We start from the raw sequence: 16,815 nt of genomic DNA, 5'->3' as shown, positions 1-16,815 counted from the left end.
TATCTGAGGACAAATAAGTCCATGTGTTTCCTGAGGAGTATCCTGGACTCAAACATTGTTTGCAGAAATCTCACTCAGATCCCAAAAATTCTCACTTTTGCCTGATAATCTGGAACTGGCCTTGTTCCAGACCTCAGCCCAGTACAGTATTCATTCAGTTCACAAACACATCACAAGTGCAGCATACGTTCTGCTGGAAGTTCTATTGTATAAAGTCAAAAAAGGATGCACAAACATTGAGTGCAAGAGTCCTTAATGCATTGAACAACGTTTTTGTTGTTGCTGAGAATACTGAATCATTTGTAGGCTTTAGCATAATTCTGTACAGTGGTTTTGGTGTTGTGTTTGCACATATGTATGTGGTCTGGCAGAGATGCTCTGAACAAGAGTGTCTAGTAAATGGATGTAATGTAATGCAATATTACAGTATTATATTTTTACAATTTTCATCATCATGCAAAACAAGTAGCCCACTGTGCTCAGTAAGTGTTCCGAACAAGAATAAAGCAAAGCACTGCCCTGGTCTTTTATAGTTAGCCATTTCAAGTGAATTGTTTCATGGTTGAAAGTGAAGCATTTTGTAAATAAATATTGGTACTGAATACCTAACCCACCTCTGGTTAATATTCTGTTATTGGCTGACTGTCTGTTTCTCACTGCGGACAAAAACTGCATGTCATCCCTATATTTGACCAGCAGCTGTGCCACCCTGTGTTTTTTTCCCTAATGGAATCAATTCTATATAATACTACCTGTGCACCTGTCTTGCCTAATGGCTTCAATAGTAAATTATACCACCTTGTATTCCTGTACATTTCTCCTTCCTTATAGGTGAATCAAAGCAGGCTGGCTTTTGTTAGTAGTACTATGGGAGACCTCTTGGGCTAATCATATTGCTGCTGGAAATTGTTCCAGTGCAAATAGGGGAGATAATGTCCTCATTCGGCAAAAAAACACACTACTCCAGATGAGGACTGTATTAAGCTGTCAGAGATAGATGCTATATCTGCATTTAATATATCCAAGCATAAAGCAGTGAAATATACAGCAATGGTATGAAATACTTCACAGCATGGAGTGATGTCTCTTGCACATAATTCTTTACGGACATATAATGATAATGAATTTGAGTTGAAAGAAGGAATTTGGTTTCAGTTGTGTAAGCAAGGTTCCATTAGTATCTTCTTGGAGCTTGATGGTTTTTACAATGTCCCAAATCCCAATGTACCACCGAAACACATTTCTTCATCCTGAAGATACTGAGATAAAGAAAGATGAACTTTAAATGAAATTGACACAGAAAAGACAAGGAAGCATGCCCCAGGGGTACATGGTTGATGATTCCAGACATTTACAGAACTGACTTCCATAGCAGAACCGTGAGCCCTAAACTGAGTGATCCAATGTTTGATGATACATAAGCTGCAATATGATTTATAAAAATAAAAAAAAGGTTGCCTTGTAATTCAGTGCCTTACAATTCCAGAATTGAATGCAATAATAACCAAATTTTCTACTGATGTATCTTTCACTGGTATCCATGTTTGCACATTGCTTTCATCCTCAGAACTGAAATAGCTGAAAATGTTAGCATGGGACACTCACTGCAGGATGCATAGCAGTCGCACACGCAGTTGTCACATGCCGTGAACCAGCGCTTCCAGCCTGGCTCCTTGGACTGACAGTTGTCAATCTTAACACAGCCACGCTTGGGCAAACCGGCATAGGCTTTCATGGAGCAGGTAGAGGAACAGTTTCCGTCGATGTCCCTCTCGTTAATCTCCAGGCGATTCTGCTGGCATATACCTTGCAGGGAAAAGGGTGGGGTGGGTGGGTCATGGTTTCTTTTTCTTTCTTATTTGTGAGTCCAGGATGAAATTCAGGATACTACAATTAACCCCATATTAACAGACACCTATTGACAGGCACCTTGATAAAAAACTGAAATTTAAATTATTCTCAAGTAAATTCAATGCACATCTGGTGCAACAGCACCATGGCAAAGCTTTGGCATATATATATATATATATATATATATATATATAATATCCATTCTGATCCCAAACCTGCATGTTGGCCAGTGAGAGGCAGTACTGGGTTCCCGTAGGGCAGGGTCAGGCAGTACCCTGGCAGTACCCCATACTTAATGGTAGAGTGAGGCCAAAAGATGCAGAGTGTACTCACGAAGACAAGTGGGTTTGGGGGTCCATTTGCCATTGGGCTGGCAGGTGCTGGATGAATTTCCTATGAGCAGGAAGCCAGGACGACAGGTGTGTCTCACAACTGAGCCCACCCACCAGCTGCTCCCAGAGACCACAGCATTGAAGTCAGCATCCGGTTTCCCACAGGTCACTGTCTCACAGCACAGAGCAGGTGCGCAGAAATTACAGACAATGCAAAGGCTCATGGGCACTCCTGCTCAAAGACACACAGACTCACATGCTCACAGACACATGAGTTCACAGACACAGCAAGCTGGGAGAAATAGCACAGTTTAAGAATAAGTCATGTGTCATGTAATATTCCAAAGCAGGTTACTGATGATGCTCTGTTGAGTAGGACTCTCTCCTTGGTTTCTTTCTGTTGTGGAAACATACATGTGTCTCCAAAAATTGTGAATAGTGAGTGTGCTACTGTGAGCACATGTGAGAGGGTCAGAACAGGGTGATACAGGCAAAGCTTCGAGCCTACCTCTGCAGAGGGACTTGTACCCCACCCAGCAGCAGCTGGAATCCCCGCATGGATCTCTCCTGAGCTCTGTGTGTTTCCCCATACAACCCCCCATGCAGAGAGGGGCTGTCCCAGACCAGTATGTTTCCACCCCCGCCTCCATCCACCCTGGGACACACATTCCATTATAGAAGCTTTATGTAATCAGTGTAGAGCAACTGCAGAAACAAGGTTGCCTTTACAAACATATTCCACCGTTATTGGGATAGCGAGTGATGTAACTGACTTGACTTGAAAATCTTGAATACATTTTATGCGTACATACAGAAGAGCATGTGTGACTGATGATTCATAATTCACCTTACCTGTGCTGGCGTCTTCCTCTTGCAGCTCTAGCACAGGTGTGGGTGTGAACACCGTCTCCTCCTCCACCTCTTGCAGAGGTGTGTCTGTGAACTCGGCTTCCCCCTCCACTGGTTGCACAGGTGTGGGTGTGATCACTTCGAGGGCTGGAGCCAGCAGAAGCAGGAGAGTGGCCAGCCTCATGCTGCGTTTCTTTCTGTCCAACCGGAGGACATTAAACATCATTTCTAATTCCACTCCACATCCTGGACTTAAAGGCACCCTCTGCTCTCACCTCTCCAAACTCACCGTCTCAATTTAGATTCTTCTTTTCCGCTTCAGCTACTATCCTTCGACAGCAAAATCAGCAAGTGTGTGCCTTTTGCCCTCATAAACTATCATCCCAGTGCCATTTTTAGCTTTGGATCAAAAGACCACGCTAACAAAACTACGACTATGAAACACGTGCCTCTCTATCACACACATCAAGCCTCTTCTAATTCCATCAGTACTTGCTGTCCAATTTCATGTGCTAAATAATTTCAGCAGTGTAAAAGATATCCAGGATGTTGGCTGTGTACTCTCCTGATAACCAGCAGGTCTCCAAAGGACACAGCAAGAGTTTCTTCTCAAAAATACTTCCCAGCAAGGGCTTCTAGTACCAGAGCTGCTGCAGTAATTGATGAAAAGTAGATTGTGCGAGGCAACACAGTACTGCTTGCACTAAGCCCTACGGCTGCTAATCGTTTTAACGTGCATAATTTCCCTGCACCTTCACAGAGACGAGAAGAGGCAGGTAGAGAAGCTGTTCAATTAAATACACATTAGGGAATCTATAATTGTACTGTTATTTTATTGTTTCACATTGGACCACATTTTATTTGAATATTTTTCTGAGAATTTTGATATTTCTGTGCAATTGAATCACCACTCGTGTGCAATTTATCATTGTCTGCTAATCAGTGTATGTTACATGTTTCTCTGGCTTTGCTAAGTTGTAGGGTTTTGCACAAAGTGGAATGATTTTGGCACATAACCAATGTAAGCTCCTCCTCGTGCTGGGGGGGGATCCATCAGATGTTCTTTTAGGGTTAGTGATGCACTAAGCAGATTATCCGCTCTGTCAGGACTTACGAGCCTCACACCTGTCTGTTTACAGTGGGTATGCATCTGAAAGACATGAGCAGCAAAGAAAAGGAACCAAAATAAAGGAAAGAAAAGACATTTTGGAGTAATTAATCATCCATGTGAGTCGATATAGGAAGCTTATTGGTGAACCTTTATACAGCTCTTCTGTACTGCAGCCATAATGTGGCCATTTAAACCATGACCATGAGTTGGATATGCCTGGTCACCTGATTGCCTTTATTCATTTAAACGTGAGACAGTAATCTCAGAGTAAAATTTAGAGGCTCTTAGCAAATTCTTTTTCAATGGATGACGCAATCTAAGGATGCTGGAGTTTTACTTAATATATACCAGATTAGAGGCATATGGCTCATTAAAATAAGGAATTAAAAATAGATTAGGTGCATGGTGCAGTCTGTTGGGTGACTGACTCTTGAAATACATTTCTCCTTTGATCATGAATGTGATGTCTGTCTGACCTGTGTTTCCCAGGAGCCACTTCTTCCTCGCCAGTTCTGGACAGTGAACCTGAACACATTTCTAGTTCTGTGCCAAATTTAATTATGATGTAAGCCTTATAGTGCTGTGTAATGATTCAAAAATGTAATCACATCACACACATACACAGCTAATCCTGGGGCTCATAAAACTAATGTGACAAACACAAAGTGGTATTCATCTGACCAGAAAAAAAAAATCAGGTTTGGCTTTCTGCTTGGCAGAGAGGGAAGACTACCACCTGAACCACAGCCATCACTTCCAGCACCATTGTTCTCCCAGGCCTCACATCCAAGTGCTTTAATAACCAAACCCAGCCGCCAGGGTAGAGAAAGGCACAGGGCAGATTCATGACTGCTCCTCAAATTATACAAACAGACACTTTGGTGTTTTTCTTTCCATTTTATTAGATTTGTTCATGTTTTCATCAAACACTGGGCCATTCACAAAGTCATAAAATGGCCCAGTGTGAATATTGCTTTGCTCTTGTTTGTGACTGCACAGATTCACCATTTGGTGAATTTCAGGACAACGTGTTCATTGTTTTCGGGGAGGTAGCAGCCAATACCTGCAAGGGAGAAAACATCAGCTTATCTCTCTGTATTCCAAAGTGTTGGACTTGAGTGGTGAACATCTCTCACCATAACTGTGAATTATCTAGTTGCATTGCTATTTTATCTCATTTAAAAATATTTTTAAAAAAAGGTTTAAGTATGATAGATCCCTAATTTCATTGGTGTGTTCTGTTTAAGCTACAAGGTTTAATAAACTGATAAAGGATAAATTAAGCAACATTTCTGTTTTGTATGATAAAATGTAATTTTCTGTCTTAATAAATCATATATAAGGCCTTCAGTGAAGACACCTCTGTTCCCAAGCCAGGGAGAGAGACCTGAAGCTGATTAAAACATCGGCAGTCATGACTCACCCACATTAGTCCTGATTATAGTTCCATTCTTATACTCAACCAGGATCTCCCAGTAGACATTGTCATGTGCTTCCAGGCCATTGACAATCACTAGGTATGGGCCGTAGTCAAAGTTTTTTGTGGTGTTAAACCTGTGAAGATGAGGGGGACATCAGAGACTGGCCACTGACATGGGCTCACGGTCACACCTGTCACCTCCTCTTGGAGTGTGATGGGCTTTAATTACCTCTGTCCAGCAGAGGGCTGCCTCAAGCAGCGATAAACAGGCTCACTTCCTGGTCTTGTTGAGAGATGTTGATAACTAATGTCAAAGCAGTTGGTTCCAGTATAGTTCTTTCAGACACCCATTTTGATATAAGTTAATGGTACCAATATGGTCAAAATACTGAGTCAACATATTTGTCTGTGTTTTTTCAACAGTGTTCCAACAGAGGGCAATACAAATAAGTGTGTTTTTTTCTTTGTCTAATATCTTCCCCTGTGAAGTTATTGTGTAAATTGTAAATAGGACAATAATTTGATGTTTTGTATGTGAATCAGGGACAGTGAGTCAGTGCAGAGTCACTGGGCATCAGTGGGGAGGTGGGGGGGGGGGCATCCCAGACACAGCATGGACTTCATAACCATATTAGGGTCCACCCTTTTCCTTATTGTGCAATTTCTGGTTCTCATTTGTATAACATAGCAGCATGAAAACTGCACTTTCAAAACGCTTTTCATAGGCTAAATAATATCACAGTCCATATTCTGTCTACAGGACTACTACCCTTGTCTGGCATGGTGCAGTGATTGCTATCTCTTTCCAACAGAGGGCAGTGACTCTCTGTCCAGCAGGGTGCAGTGACTGTTTGTCTGGCAGGGTGCAGTAAATGTGTTTAATGGTTTATAATCAGGAGGAATCTGATGTACAGTCCAAATTCTGTGGACATCCTTTGAATTGAATTGAATTGAATTGAATTGAATATATATAATTTCGAACACGTAACAAATAACAAGTAAGAAAAAAAACACACACACAAAAAAGAATGGCCAATAAAATGGAAGTACATTGATAAATTGGCATACTTAAATTGAAATATTTTATTATTATAGAGCAAAACATCTCTACAGCTAATTCCTCTTGTTGAATCCACAGTATTAAATATCTTCCTTTTGAAAAGGCAAATTAAGCATGTTGAACAATGTCTACACTAACATGATTACAACTCCCATTTGCAAGTAGTACCTGTTAAAAATACCCCAAAATAATATGATCTGTGATATCTAACTATTCTACATTGAAGTGTGTAATAACAGGAACTGTTGCATTGATAAATAGGTGTCAGTGCATTAAAATGATAAACCTACGTGAAAGAAGGATCAGCGTCCTGGAGCCTCTTCATGGCTCCCAGCAGGCTCCCCCTGTATGCAGTGTGGGCGGGGTAAGTCCTGTTGAAGTTTGTGAAGCTGTCAAACACGGTCAGTGTGATGTTTGAGCCCTGATCGTGACCTGGATGAAATACAGAGAGCTGCATAAAGGACAGATACCTGAATAAATCAGACACTTGGGTTAAATAGTGAGATCTGTATAAAACAGTGAGACCTGTACATATTACCACATTGAAAATACCCTGATTGGCACCCCATACTTAATACCAATGTCCAATACCACAAGCGATCCTTTCTTTAAAAGAAATATAGGATTTCATCTTTTAAATATGTAACTTTATGAAACAGGAGTGTATATGAATATTGTGCAATGTTAGTATTATATAAAAAATGATAATCAATATGCCAGTGTGTATTTCCCATAGAATGTTATGCAGTCCATATATTTATTTCATATCTATACAGTACTAAATATATTACATACACTGTATTATACCATCCATCAGATATATTACTCTTTGTTATGGGTTCACTCACCTCCATTGGAGAGGGTCCCTGTGACTAGCAGCAGCAGCTGAGCTGTGGTGAGAAGAGCAGTCGCAATCACAGTCACAGTCACAGTCATCCTGTCTTTAGATTCAGACTGAAACTTCACCCTCGCTCATCACTCATACTTATAGTAGCCCTTTGGTCCAACCCACCATTCTGCATTTATTTTTTTTATTTGGCATTTCTAATGTGCGATATATAGCCAATAGAGTGCCGTTATTTTGAAACAACGGAAAAACCTTTACAGGAACTAAAAAAGATTGCAAGAGGTGCTGTTTATGAACCTTAAGTAACTGTGAAAACAAATAACTGAAAGTAGTTTTTCTGCCCTAATATGGTAAAGAGGATGATAGGGTAGCAGGGCTGGAAGTGTATAAAGATCTGACCTACCCCACTCAAGGGCAGAGCCATCCTCCAAGCCATAGTCCAGGTACTTGACTATAAAAACACTGTGCTGCCCTTTTTATTGACCTTTATAAGGCCTTTGGTACAGCGGACTGTTCCATATTAATTGATAGATTAAGGGACGTTGGTTTTGGGTCTGCAGCATTAAATTGGTTTAAAAATGACCTTTCTAATAGAATCCAATGTGTATCTGTTGATGGCCATAAATCCTCTGTATTTGGAATAAAAAAAGGAGTGCCCCAAGGCTCCATCCAGGTTCCTGTGTTATTTACAATTTATAATAATAATCTTTCATATGCTTTAATCAACTCAAATTGTAATATCCACTTGTGTGCTGATGATACAGTTCTTTATTGTCATGCCCCCACCCTTGCCCAAGTCTTTCAAATACTTCAGAATGCTTTTAATTATATTCAGTCAGCTCTTTTTGATGTACAGCTGGTCCTTAATGCTGGCAAAACTAACTGCCTAGTGTTTTCACGGTCTCGTTCTCAGTCCATAGTTGAATTGAAAATCACCACTCTTGATGGTAAATGCATTGAAAGTGTATCTTGTTATACCTTCAGATCTGACTTGATAATAAGTTTAGTTTTAAATTGCATATAAATGAATTAATTAAAAAACTGAGGACAAAGATTCTATTCAGGAATAAATCTTGTTTTATTTACAAAATCAAGAGGAAACGTATTTAAGCAAAAAAAAAAACTGTTTTAGACTACAGAGACATGCTTTACATACATGGGTGAACGAGAGGCATCAATTGTAAAGCACTTTGGATAAAAGCACTATATAAATGCAGTCCATTTACCATCCTCTAATTTACATGCCTTGGACACAGTTATACCATAGTGTCTTATGCTTCATTTCAGGCGCCATATCATTAACCCGTCAATGTCTTCTATATAAATGGTCTGGTTTGACTTCATTACATCTGCGTAGATTGATGTTCATTTATAAAACAATAATTGGTCCATTTCCTTCCTCCCTCAGCTGTCAACTAAATAGAAATACACATAATTATCACCTCCGCTTCAGTGATATGATACACTTTAAAGTCTCTCATTCTTCAACTGTATTTGGAAAGCTGGGTTTCAGATATTTTGCAACTTACAGTTGGAACAATCAACAAAATATTTTTAAACTTGACAAATTACTTTCAATTCCTGAATTCAAACATGCAATATATGAACCTTGTGACTGAAATATACTTCTGTGTCTTTCACCATTTGATGACCGTAATTTGTTTGTCTACTGCCTTGTGTAACTTTGGAACTTTGTGTTTTATGTCAGGGCCCCTCCCTGCAAAAGAGATTTCAATCTCAATTAGATTTTTTCCAATTTAAAAAATATATATAAATAAATGAACCACTGGCGCCAAGAACACACTGAAAACCAGCAGACACTACGGCCCTCCAGGACTGAAGTTTGACACCTGCGATGTACAATCTAGTGAACGTCTTACCAGGGCCTGTTCTGTCAACTTGAGAACAGTCAACACACATAAATAAGAATATCTGTACAGCCATATCGCTTTGTAAAACCCAGGGTCACAGCTAATTGTGTACAGCTAAACCCATTTTACCTTCAGTCTTTTATTTTATATAGTGTCTTGTTGTAGTCTGTATTTCCAGTCACTTGTCTCCCCAGTACTGTCTCTGTGTCTGTGTTCCCTGAGCTGCTTCACTCCCCTGTACTTGTGTGATTTCACTATTCGGGTGGTTCCGGGTTTTCGTGGTTTCCCCCCTTCTTTCCAGTCTCGCTTTACTTAGTTCCTGCCTATTTCTAGTTTTACTAATTTCTACTAATCCCTACTAACTTATAGATTGTAAAGTACTAACCTCACTAATATACTAACATGTGAATATTACTAATGGACTAACACACACTAGTTTTGGGTTTTTGATCGTTTAGATCACTATACTAATACATTAACCAGTCTCCCCTTTTCCATGCTGCGCTGTAGCTCCGCCCCTTTTCTTTCTAGCCTGCTCTAACGCTGAGTTCTGCAATTGCCTGCACCTGTCTCTTGCTCTGACTGCACCTCTCTCTCTCTGCACGTGTTTTACCTGCTTCACCCAGGCCGTCTATTATCATTGTTGTCTATGTGATTCCAGTCCGCGTTTTGTCAGTCCCCTGTCATTGAATTAGTTTTCCTAATGTTCTTCACCTGGATGTTGTTTGTTACTCCTCCCTCACTCACTTAACCCCTCCTTGATTGTTACCTTCCCCAGTGTATAAATGTCAGTCTTTTCCACCAGCTCAGAGTCAGAACGTTGATCGTATTCATTGTGCCGATTATTTGTAAGCCTTTGTCTATCGAGATTCCTGCGACACCCCTTTGCCCGACTTCGAGTTTGCCTGCCCCTTTTGGTTTTGTTTGCTTCTGGTTCGACCTTCGCTTTGCCTTGACTTCTCTTTTGCCTGTCCCTTTGTACCTTCGCCATTCTGATCTCCTGGTTTTTGATTTTTTGCCTGTCTTTTCACTATCCTTTTGGAAACTCGATTCGGCACCGTCCTCTCTCTGATTACCTGGCTTTGAACCTCGGACTGATTAAAGACAACGTTTTTTTGGATTTCCCTGGTCTGCGTGTGGGTCTTTACTCAGAACATAAGTGTCTATAACTTTAAGCGTATATTTATGTGATTAAGTGGTACAAAATTTATCAAACACTCTACAGTCACTTTCTGTATAACAGTACATAACTAGGCGTCATTCTTATATGTACTGCAGTCTGTTAACATCAGTCTGACAGATACATGCTGTACATTGTAAACACTGCATAAGTCACAGAAATGAAGCATAAAGTGTTGATTCAATCACATTTGTAAATACATAAATATTGCATTTTTGCTCTCCCAGAGTGACAACAGAGGGTGTAGGAACAAGTCTTCATAAAAATTAAAAAAGAAAAAATAGAATGGCAGCGCCCATACAGTTCTGGTGAATTTAATTTGTCTTGCGCTGCTTTTTATTAAGAAGTCCTCAGTGATTCATTTAAAAAAAAGAACCTGTCCTATTGACCCCGGATGACAATACACATTGAATAACTTCCTTATTTCTTAATGCAGGATGGTTTTCTTTTCTTTTTCTTTTTTGATATGCCATGTAGACTATGTTATGCTATCAACCGGCAATTAAACCAAATTTGCATTTGAAAATCATGACTACATTTCGCAAAATTTTGGTTGTTTCGTCATCAACAGTACTAGCTGCTGAAGGCACACAAGAAGCACAGAGCATGCAACGCTGCAGTTGTGATACTTCAGAAATATTGGTCAGAAATAAACCTTAATAACTGACACTTCCTGCCATACTTCATTCCAATAACAAACACGATGGTTCAGTTGGTGAAAGTGTAGCTACATACTGGGAATGAGGATGTTCATTTTCACTACGACGTGCAAATGAGGACATGCTGTTTTTACTGTTCCTGTAATGAAATACAAACACTCCTATGTATACCCTATATTCTACTTCTATGTTGACCAGGCCTGGGTAAAATACGTATTTGTTTTGGATTCAAATACTTTTCTATGCTTTACTGATCTTTTCTGGTGTATTGGAACCAATGAAATACTCTCAAAAAGTGCAATCCTTCTGGTCATATTGACAGGCTCAATTACACCAGGCAATATAAATAGAGCACAGAAAATTATTTGAATCCAAAACAAATACGTATTTTACCCAGGTCCGATGTTGACTATTATAACTATAGGACTATAACTATTGTTTCACAGGCATTACAAAACCTATAGTTTTCCCCAACCTGAGTTTCATACAATGGGATTCATGTCACTTTTGTAGGCTGTTTGTCACCTGCTTCAATCGCCATATCGTGTAGTTCATGGCAAAAAATATGATTAGCAATTGTATGCATAGTTATTTATAAAGGTATTTATTTTTGTTTTATCTCTATGTTACGACCCCAATAGTCAAGGGGAATATGAGAAGGGGTATTTAACATAAAAGGATTATTGTGATGTAATCTGGGGTGGGTGAACCGATGGGAGGAAAATGAAAGTGAAAATGTTTACAAGAAGGTAGAATTTACAATGGGTATTTACACTATTTACAAAGATGCTCTGCTGGTTGCATTCACACTCACATTCAAAGGAACCGGATGAGTGATGCCAAAAGAAAGAACAAAGTAAACTCAAACCAAGCTGACTCAATAGGTGTAAACTGCCTAACTATCTAATAAAAGTAAAGTTCAAACAAAAAGACCCTACTTTTTACCAACTACCCTAACTACCCAAAACTAAACATACAGGAGCCGGCATCCACTCCTAACCTAGGGTGCTTAGACAATCAAATACCTACATGTAGCAAAATGTGTAGGGCCCCTTACCTAGTCCAGTTCCACATACCTTTGAATTAGTTGCAGAGTCATCACAATGAAAGAATGCAGTTTTATTTAACCATTTCAGTATTCTCAGCATATTTCAGCCAGGTACCCTGAAAAAGTGAGGGTAGTGAAAAAATGTCAAAATCACCTTATGATTCAAAGGGTTAAATGGTGTCTGTCTGACCTCTGTTTCCCAGGAGCCACTGCTTCCTGGCCTATTCTGGGCAGTGAACATGAACACATTTCTAGTTCTGAGCTCAATTTTCTTCATGAACATTGTAAGCCTAACAGTGCTGTAAAGTGATAAAAAATATGTAATCATATTACACGTGCACACTCATGACAACTAACCCTGGGGCTCATAAAACTAATGTGACAAACACAAAGTGATAATTATCAGACCAAAAAAAAATAATCAGGTTTGGCTTTGCTTGGCAGAGAGGGAAGACTACCACCTGCACCACAGCCATCACTTCCAGCACCATTGTTCTCCCAGGCCTCACATACAAGTGCTTCAATAACCAAACCCAGCCGCCAGGGTAGAGAAAGGCACAGGGCAGATTCATGACTGCTCCTTAAATTACACAGACAGACACTTTGGTGTTTTTCATTCCATTTTATTAAATTTATTCATGTTTTCATCAAATACTGGGCCATTCACAAAGTCATAAAATGGCCCAGTGTGAATATTGCTTTGCTCTTGTCTGTGACTGCACAGATTCACCATTTGGTGAATTTCAGGATGATGCGCTCATTGGGATTGGGGATGTAGCAGCCAATACCTGCAAAGGAGAAAACATTAGCTTATCTCTCTGTAATCCAAAGCATTGGACTTGAGTGGTGAATATCCCTCGCTATAACTGAATTATCTAGTTGCATTGCTGTTTTATCCATTTTTTATTTAAAAAAAATCCTATTGGCATAAGTATGGTGGATCCCTTAGTTCATTGGTGTGTTCTGTTCAAGTGACTAGTTAATTGATAGGATAAATCAATGAACAAATCTATTTTGTAAGAGAAAATAACATTTTTTGAATTAATAAATAATATTTAAAGGTACAGGAAACTTAAATCTGTTTGTGTTTTTTAAACACCTTTTTTGCATTCACAAATGACCAAAAAATATTCAAAAGTTAAGAAGACGATAAATAGTCATTTCTGGGGAGTATAACCACAGTTTGGTTAACCTTTAAAGCCTTCGGTAGAGAAGCCACTGTTCCGAGGCCTGGAGGTGAATAAAACATTGGCAGTCATGACTCACCCACATCAAGGCTGATTATGGTGCCGTTCGCATGCTGACTCAGCAGCTCCCAGTAGGTGTGGTCGCACTTCTTTCCTACCACCCCATTCACACTCTCTAGGTATGGGCCATAGTTGATGTTTTCTGTGGTCGTAAACCTGTGAAGATGAGGGGGACATCAGAGGCTGGCCACTGACATGGGCTCACAGTCACACCTGTCACCTCCTCTCTGAGTGTGATGGGCTTTAATTACCTCTGTCCAGCAGAGAGAAGAGACCGCCTGTGTCCTCAAAATACATACTGTCTACTAACCGCACTGCGTGTTTAGTACATATTTTAGTACATGATATGCAGTATGCAAAAAAAATACAGTTCATACTATGTTCCAATGGTGCTGCAGAAGTGCTGTAAAACGGCCAACCCTTGTAGTAAAAAGGGTTGGCCACTTCCTCTCTGCTTTATGGGACCCAAAGATGGCTTTGCCTCTTCCTCTCTGTGCCACCTAAAAAGTATGGTTTGCTTCCTGATAAATGTGCTTCCAAATGCACTCTGGGAAACCCCAGAAATAAGTATATCATCCGGTGATTTTAAGTACACTACATTTAGAGAGAATTTAACCGACTTAACTTTCTCATTCAGTTAGTACAAATTAGCTGGATGCCCAAAACACATCCCCAACTTCATAAATCTTGAGAAGAGCAACAAATTGCCAATAGTCCTGGGTGAGGCACCATGTCATAGCAAAATATGTGTTTGACTATCATACACTCAGATCCAGTGAGTGACAAAACAAACATGATCAGACAGTACTACAGTTCACAAATACACATGCACACACGCACACTCTCTCTCACACACACACATGCAGTGACATACATGCATGCACACATGTGCAGTACATACGCAAATCAAACACACACACATTCTTAAAATCAACACACTGTTATTACCTTGGCTATTGTTATTGTGTTAATATTGTATTATTATTGTTTATGTGTATGTATATTTTTGTACCTGTATGTGTATATGAATATATACAATCACATTATTCTGTTATTATTATTCTTTTCGTTATCTGATGTTCCTCATGTTCCTTCCCTTGCTTTGGCAATACTAATGGAAATTATGTCATGCCTATAAAGCACTTTGAATTTGACTGTCTCTGTCCTGCAGGGTGCAGTGACTGCTTCTGTCCAGCAGATGGGTGGCAGGGTGCAATAACTGTTCAGTGGTTTATATTCAGGAGGAGTCTGATGTAGTGTTCAAATTCTGTGGACAAGCTGGAAATACATTGATAAATTGTTATATAAATATTGGAATATTCTATTATTCAGCAAAACTATTTCCTCCGAAGTCACTGACTTCCATCAATGGCCAACATCTCTACAGTTAATTCCCCTTGTTGTATCCACAGTATTAATAAATATCTTTCTTTTAAAAAGGCAACTTTAGCATGTTTTACAACCTGTGACATTAATACAAATCCTATTTAGCAGTAGAGCTGTTATAAAACAAAATGCAGCAGATCATGCGTCAAAATATTATGATCTGCAATATGTAACTATTTTATGTTAAAGTGTGTAATAACAGAAACTTGCATTGATAAATAGGTGTCAGTGCATTAAAATGATACACCTACGTGAAAGAACAATCTGCCTCCTGCAGCCCCCTCATGGCTCCCAGCAGGCTCCCCCTGAATGCAGTGCGGGCGGAGTAGGTCAGGTTGATCTGGTTGGTGTTTGGCATGTTGTTAATCACTGTCAGTGTGATGTTTGAGCCCTGCTCCAGACCTGAGCTGCGTAGTCCACAGGAACCTGAACAAATCAGAGACTTGTGTTAAATAGTGAAGCCCGTACCACAGAGCAAACACCCTGATTGTCACCTCTCACTTAACATCAATGGTTCACAGGCAATATATCCAGGTATCCAGGATTTCATCTTTTAAATATGTAACTTTATGAAACAGGAGTGTATATGAATATTGTGCAACGTTCCGTATTATATAAAAAATGATCAATATGCCAATGTGTATTTCCCATAGAAAGTTATGCAGTCCATATATTTATTTCATATCTATACAGTACTAAATATATTACATACACTGTATTATACCATCTATCAGATATTAGTCTTTGTTATGGGTTTACTCACTTCCATCGGAGAGAGTCCCTGTGACCAGCAGCAGCAGCTGAGCTGTGGTGAGAAGAGCAGTCACAGTCACAGTCACAGTCATCCTGTCTTTAGCTTCCGACTGAAACTTCACCCTCGCTCATCACTCATACTTATAGCAGCCCTTTGTTCCGACCCACCACTCTGCATTTCTTTTCTTTATTTGGCATTTCTAATGTGCGAAATATAGCCAATAGAGTGCAAGGAGTTTTTTTCTCTTGTGCATTTGTTATGTGGGGAAAGCAGCCAAAAAATAGTAAATATTTGCTTTTAAAGTGCTGGGAATCCTGTAAAAATCCTGACGGGGGGGTTTGGTGACAAAGAACTTTTCTGTTCTTTGTTTTTCATATGTAGCTTTTATCATTCTTGTATGCAATCTATTTGTGATTTGTAAGCACAAAAATATTCCACAAGGGTAGAACAAGTGCACAGTATGCAGATAGACTGATAGACTGTGTACAGTCTAGTGAATTATCTTGCCTGAGAAAAGTCAACACACGTCCTAATATCTAAAAAATCTACTGCAATATCCAATATTTGTAAAACCCATATTCACAGCTTCTTGTGTTCAGCTAAACTTATTTTACTTTAAGTATTATTTATTATTTTATATACTATCTCTAACTTTAAACATGCATTTATGTGATTAAGTGGTACCAGCCAACTCACTGTGGCCACATTTTCGATATAACAGTACATAATTAGGAAACATTCTTCCACACTCCACCAGTCTGATACATATGCTGTACATTGTAAGCATTGCATAAGTCATGGGAATGGAGTATAAAGTGTTGATCTAATCACATTTGTTAATGCAGAAATATTGATTTTTTGCATTTCCAGATTTACAACAGAGGTTGCAACGAACACGTGCTCATTTTTATAAGATCCCAAATTGGGGAAAGCAGATATTGGATAATACTAAGATGGTAAATAATAAATTGCACATAGCCAATAGGTAGGAATGTACACTGAGGTTGTGGGCCATCATATCATCAAGTTCAACACTTTCGAGTCTGAATTATGAAATTCTTTTACTGGAACTGCTACTAACAATGATGCAAAGATAAGGACCTTGTTCTCAATACTTATTTGTTTGCGGAGATTCTATCAATATGTTGTGGCTGCAATTCAAGAAACATGTTATGTTTTTGCCATGAGATATTCATTCGT

General features: G+C 39.3%; 2 protein-coding genes across 5 annotated transcripts; both read right to left on the bottom strand.

Annotated features, from left to right (window-relative positions):
- Positions 1-236: 236 nt before the first annotated feature.
- Positions 237-15,710, bottom strand: LOC135235683 (transcobalamin-2-like). Of its 4 annotated transcripts, none has more exons than XM_064301449.1 (8): positions 7,472-7,564; positions 6,914-7,074; positions 5,567-5,697; positions 3,036-5,206; positions 2,692-2,838; positions 2,185-2,352; positions 1,606-1,806; positions 237-1,259 (listed from the first exon to the last, which is right to left on the bottom strand). In XM_064301449.1, the coding sequence occupies exons 4-8, from the start codon at positions 3,256-3,258 to the stop codon at positions 1,246-1,248; spliced, it is 753 nt and encodes a 250-aa protein (XP_064157519.1). In that variant the 5' UTR covers positions 3,259-5,206; positions 5,567-5,697; positions 6,914-7,074; positions 7,472-7,564; the 3' UTR covers positions 237-1,245. The 4 variants fall into 4 exon arrangements, with proteins under 4 accessions (XP_064157519.1, XP_064157518.1, XP_064157520.1 ...); XM_064301448.1 differs by having other exon boundaries at positions 6,914-7,055; XM_064301450.1 differs by having other exon boundaries at positions 6,914-7,012; positions 7,472-7,558.
- Positions 12,831-15,784, bottom strand: LOC135235688 (transcobalamin-1-like). The gene is made up of 4 exons (XM_064301462.1): positions 15,625-15,784; positions 15,113-15,287; positions 13,495-13,631; positions 12,831-13,016 (listed from the first exon to the last, which is right to left on the bottom strand). The coding sequence occupies exons 1-4, from the start codon at positions 15,704-15,706 to the stop codon at positions 12,955-12,957; spliced, it is 456 nt and encodes a 151-aa protein (XP_064157532.1). The 5' UTR covers positions 15,707-15,784; the 3' UTR covers positions 12,831-12,954.
- Between the last annotated feature and the right edge of the window lie 1,031 nt (positions 15,785-16,815).

The sequence above is a fragment of the Anguilla rostrata genome, chromosome 12, assembly GCF_018555375.3.
Source record: "Anguilla rostrata isolate EN2019 chromosome 12, ASM1855537v3, whole genome shotgun sequence".
NCBI classification, from domain to species: Eukaryota; Metazoa; Chordata; class Actinopteri; order Anguilliformes; family Anguillidae; genus Anguilla; species Anguilla rostrata.
The sequence above is the reverse complement of the archived record's forward strand: the minus strand, read 5'-3'. Positions and strand labels throughout refer to the sequence as shown.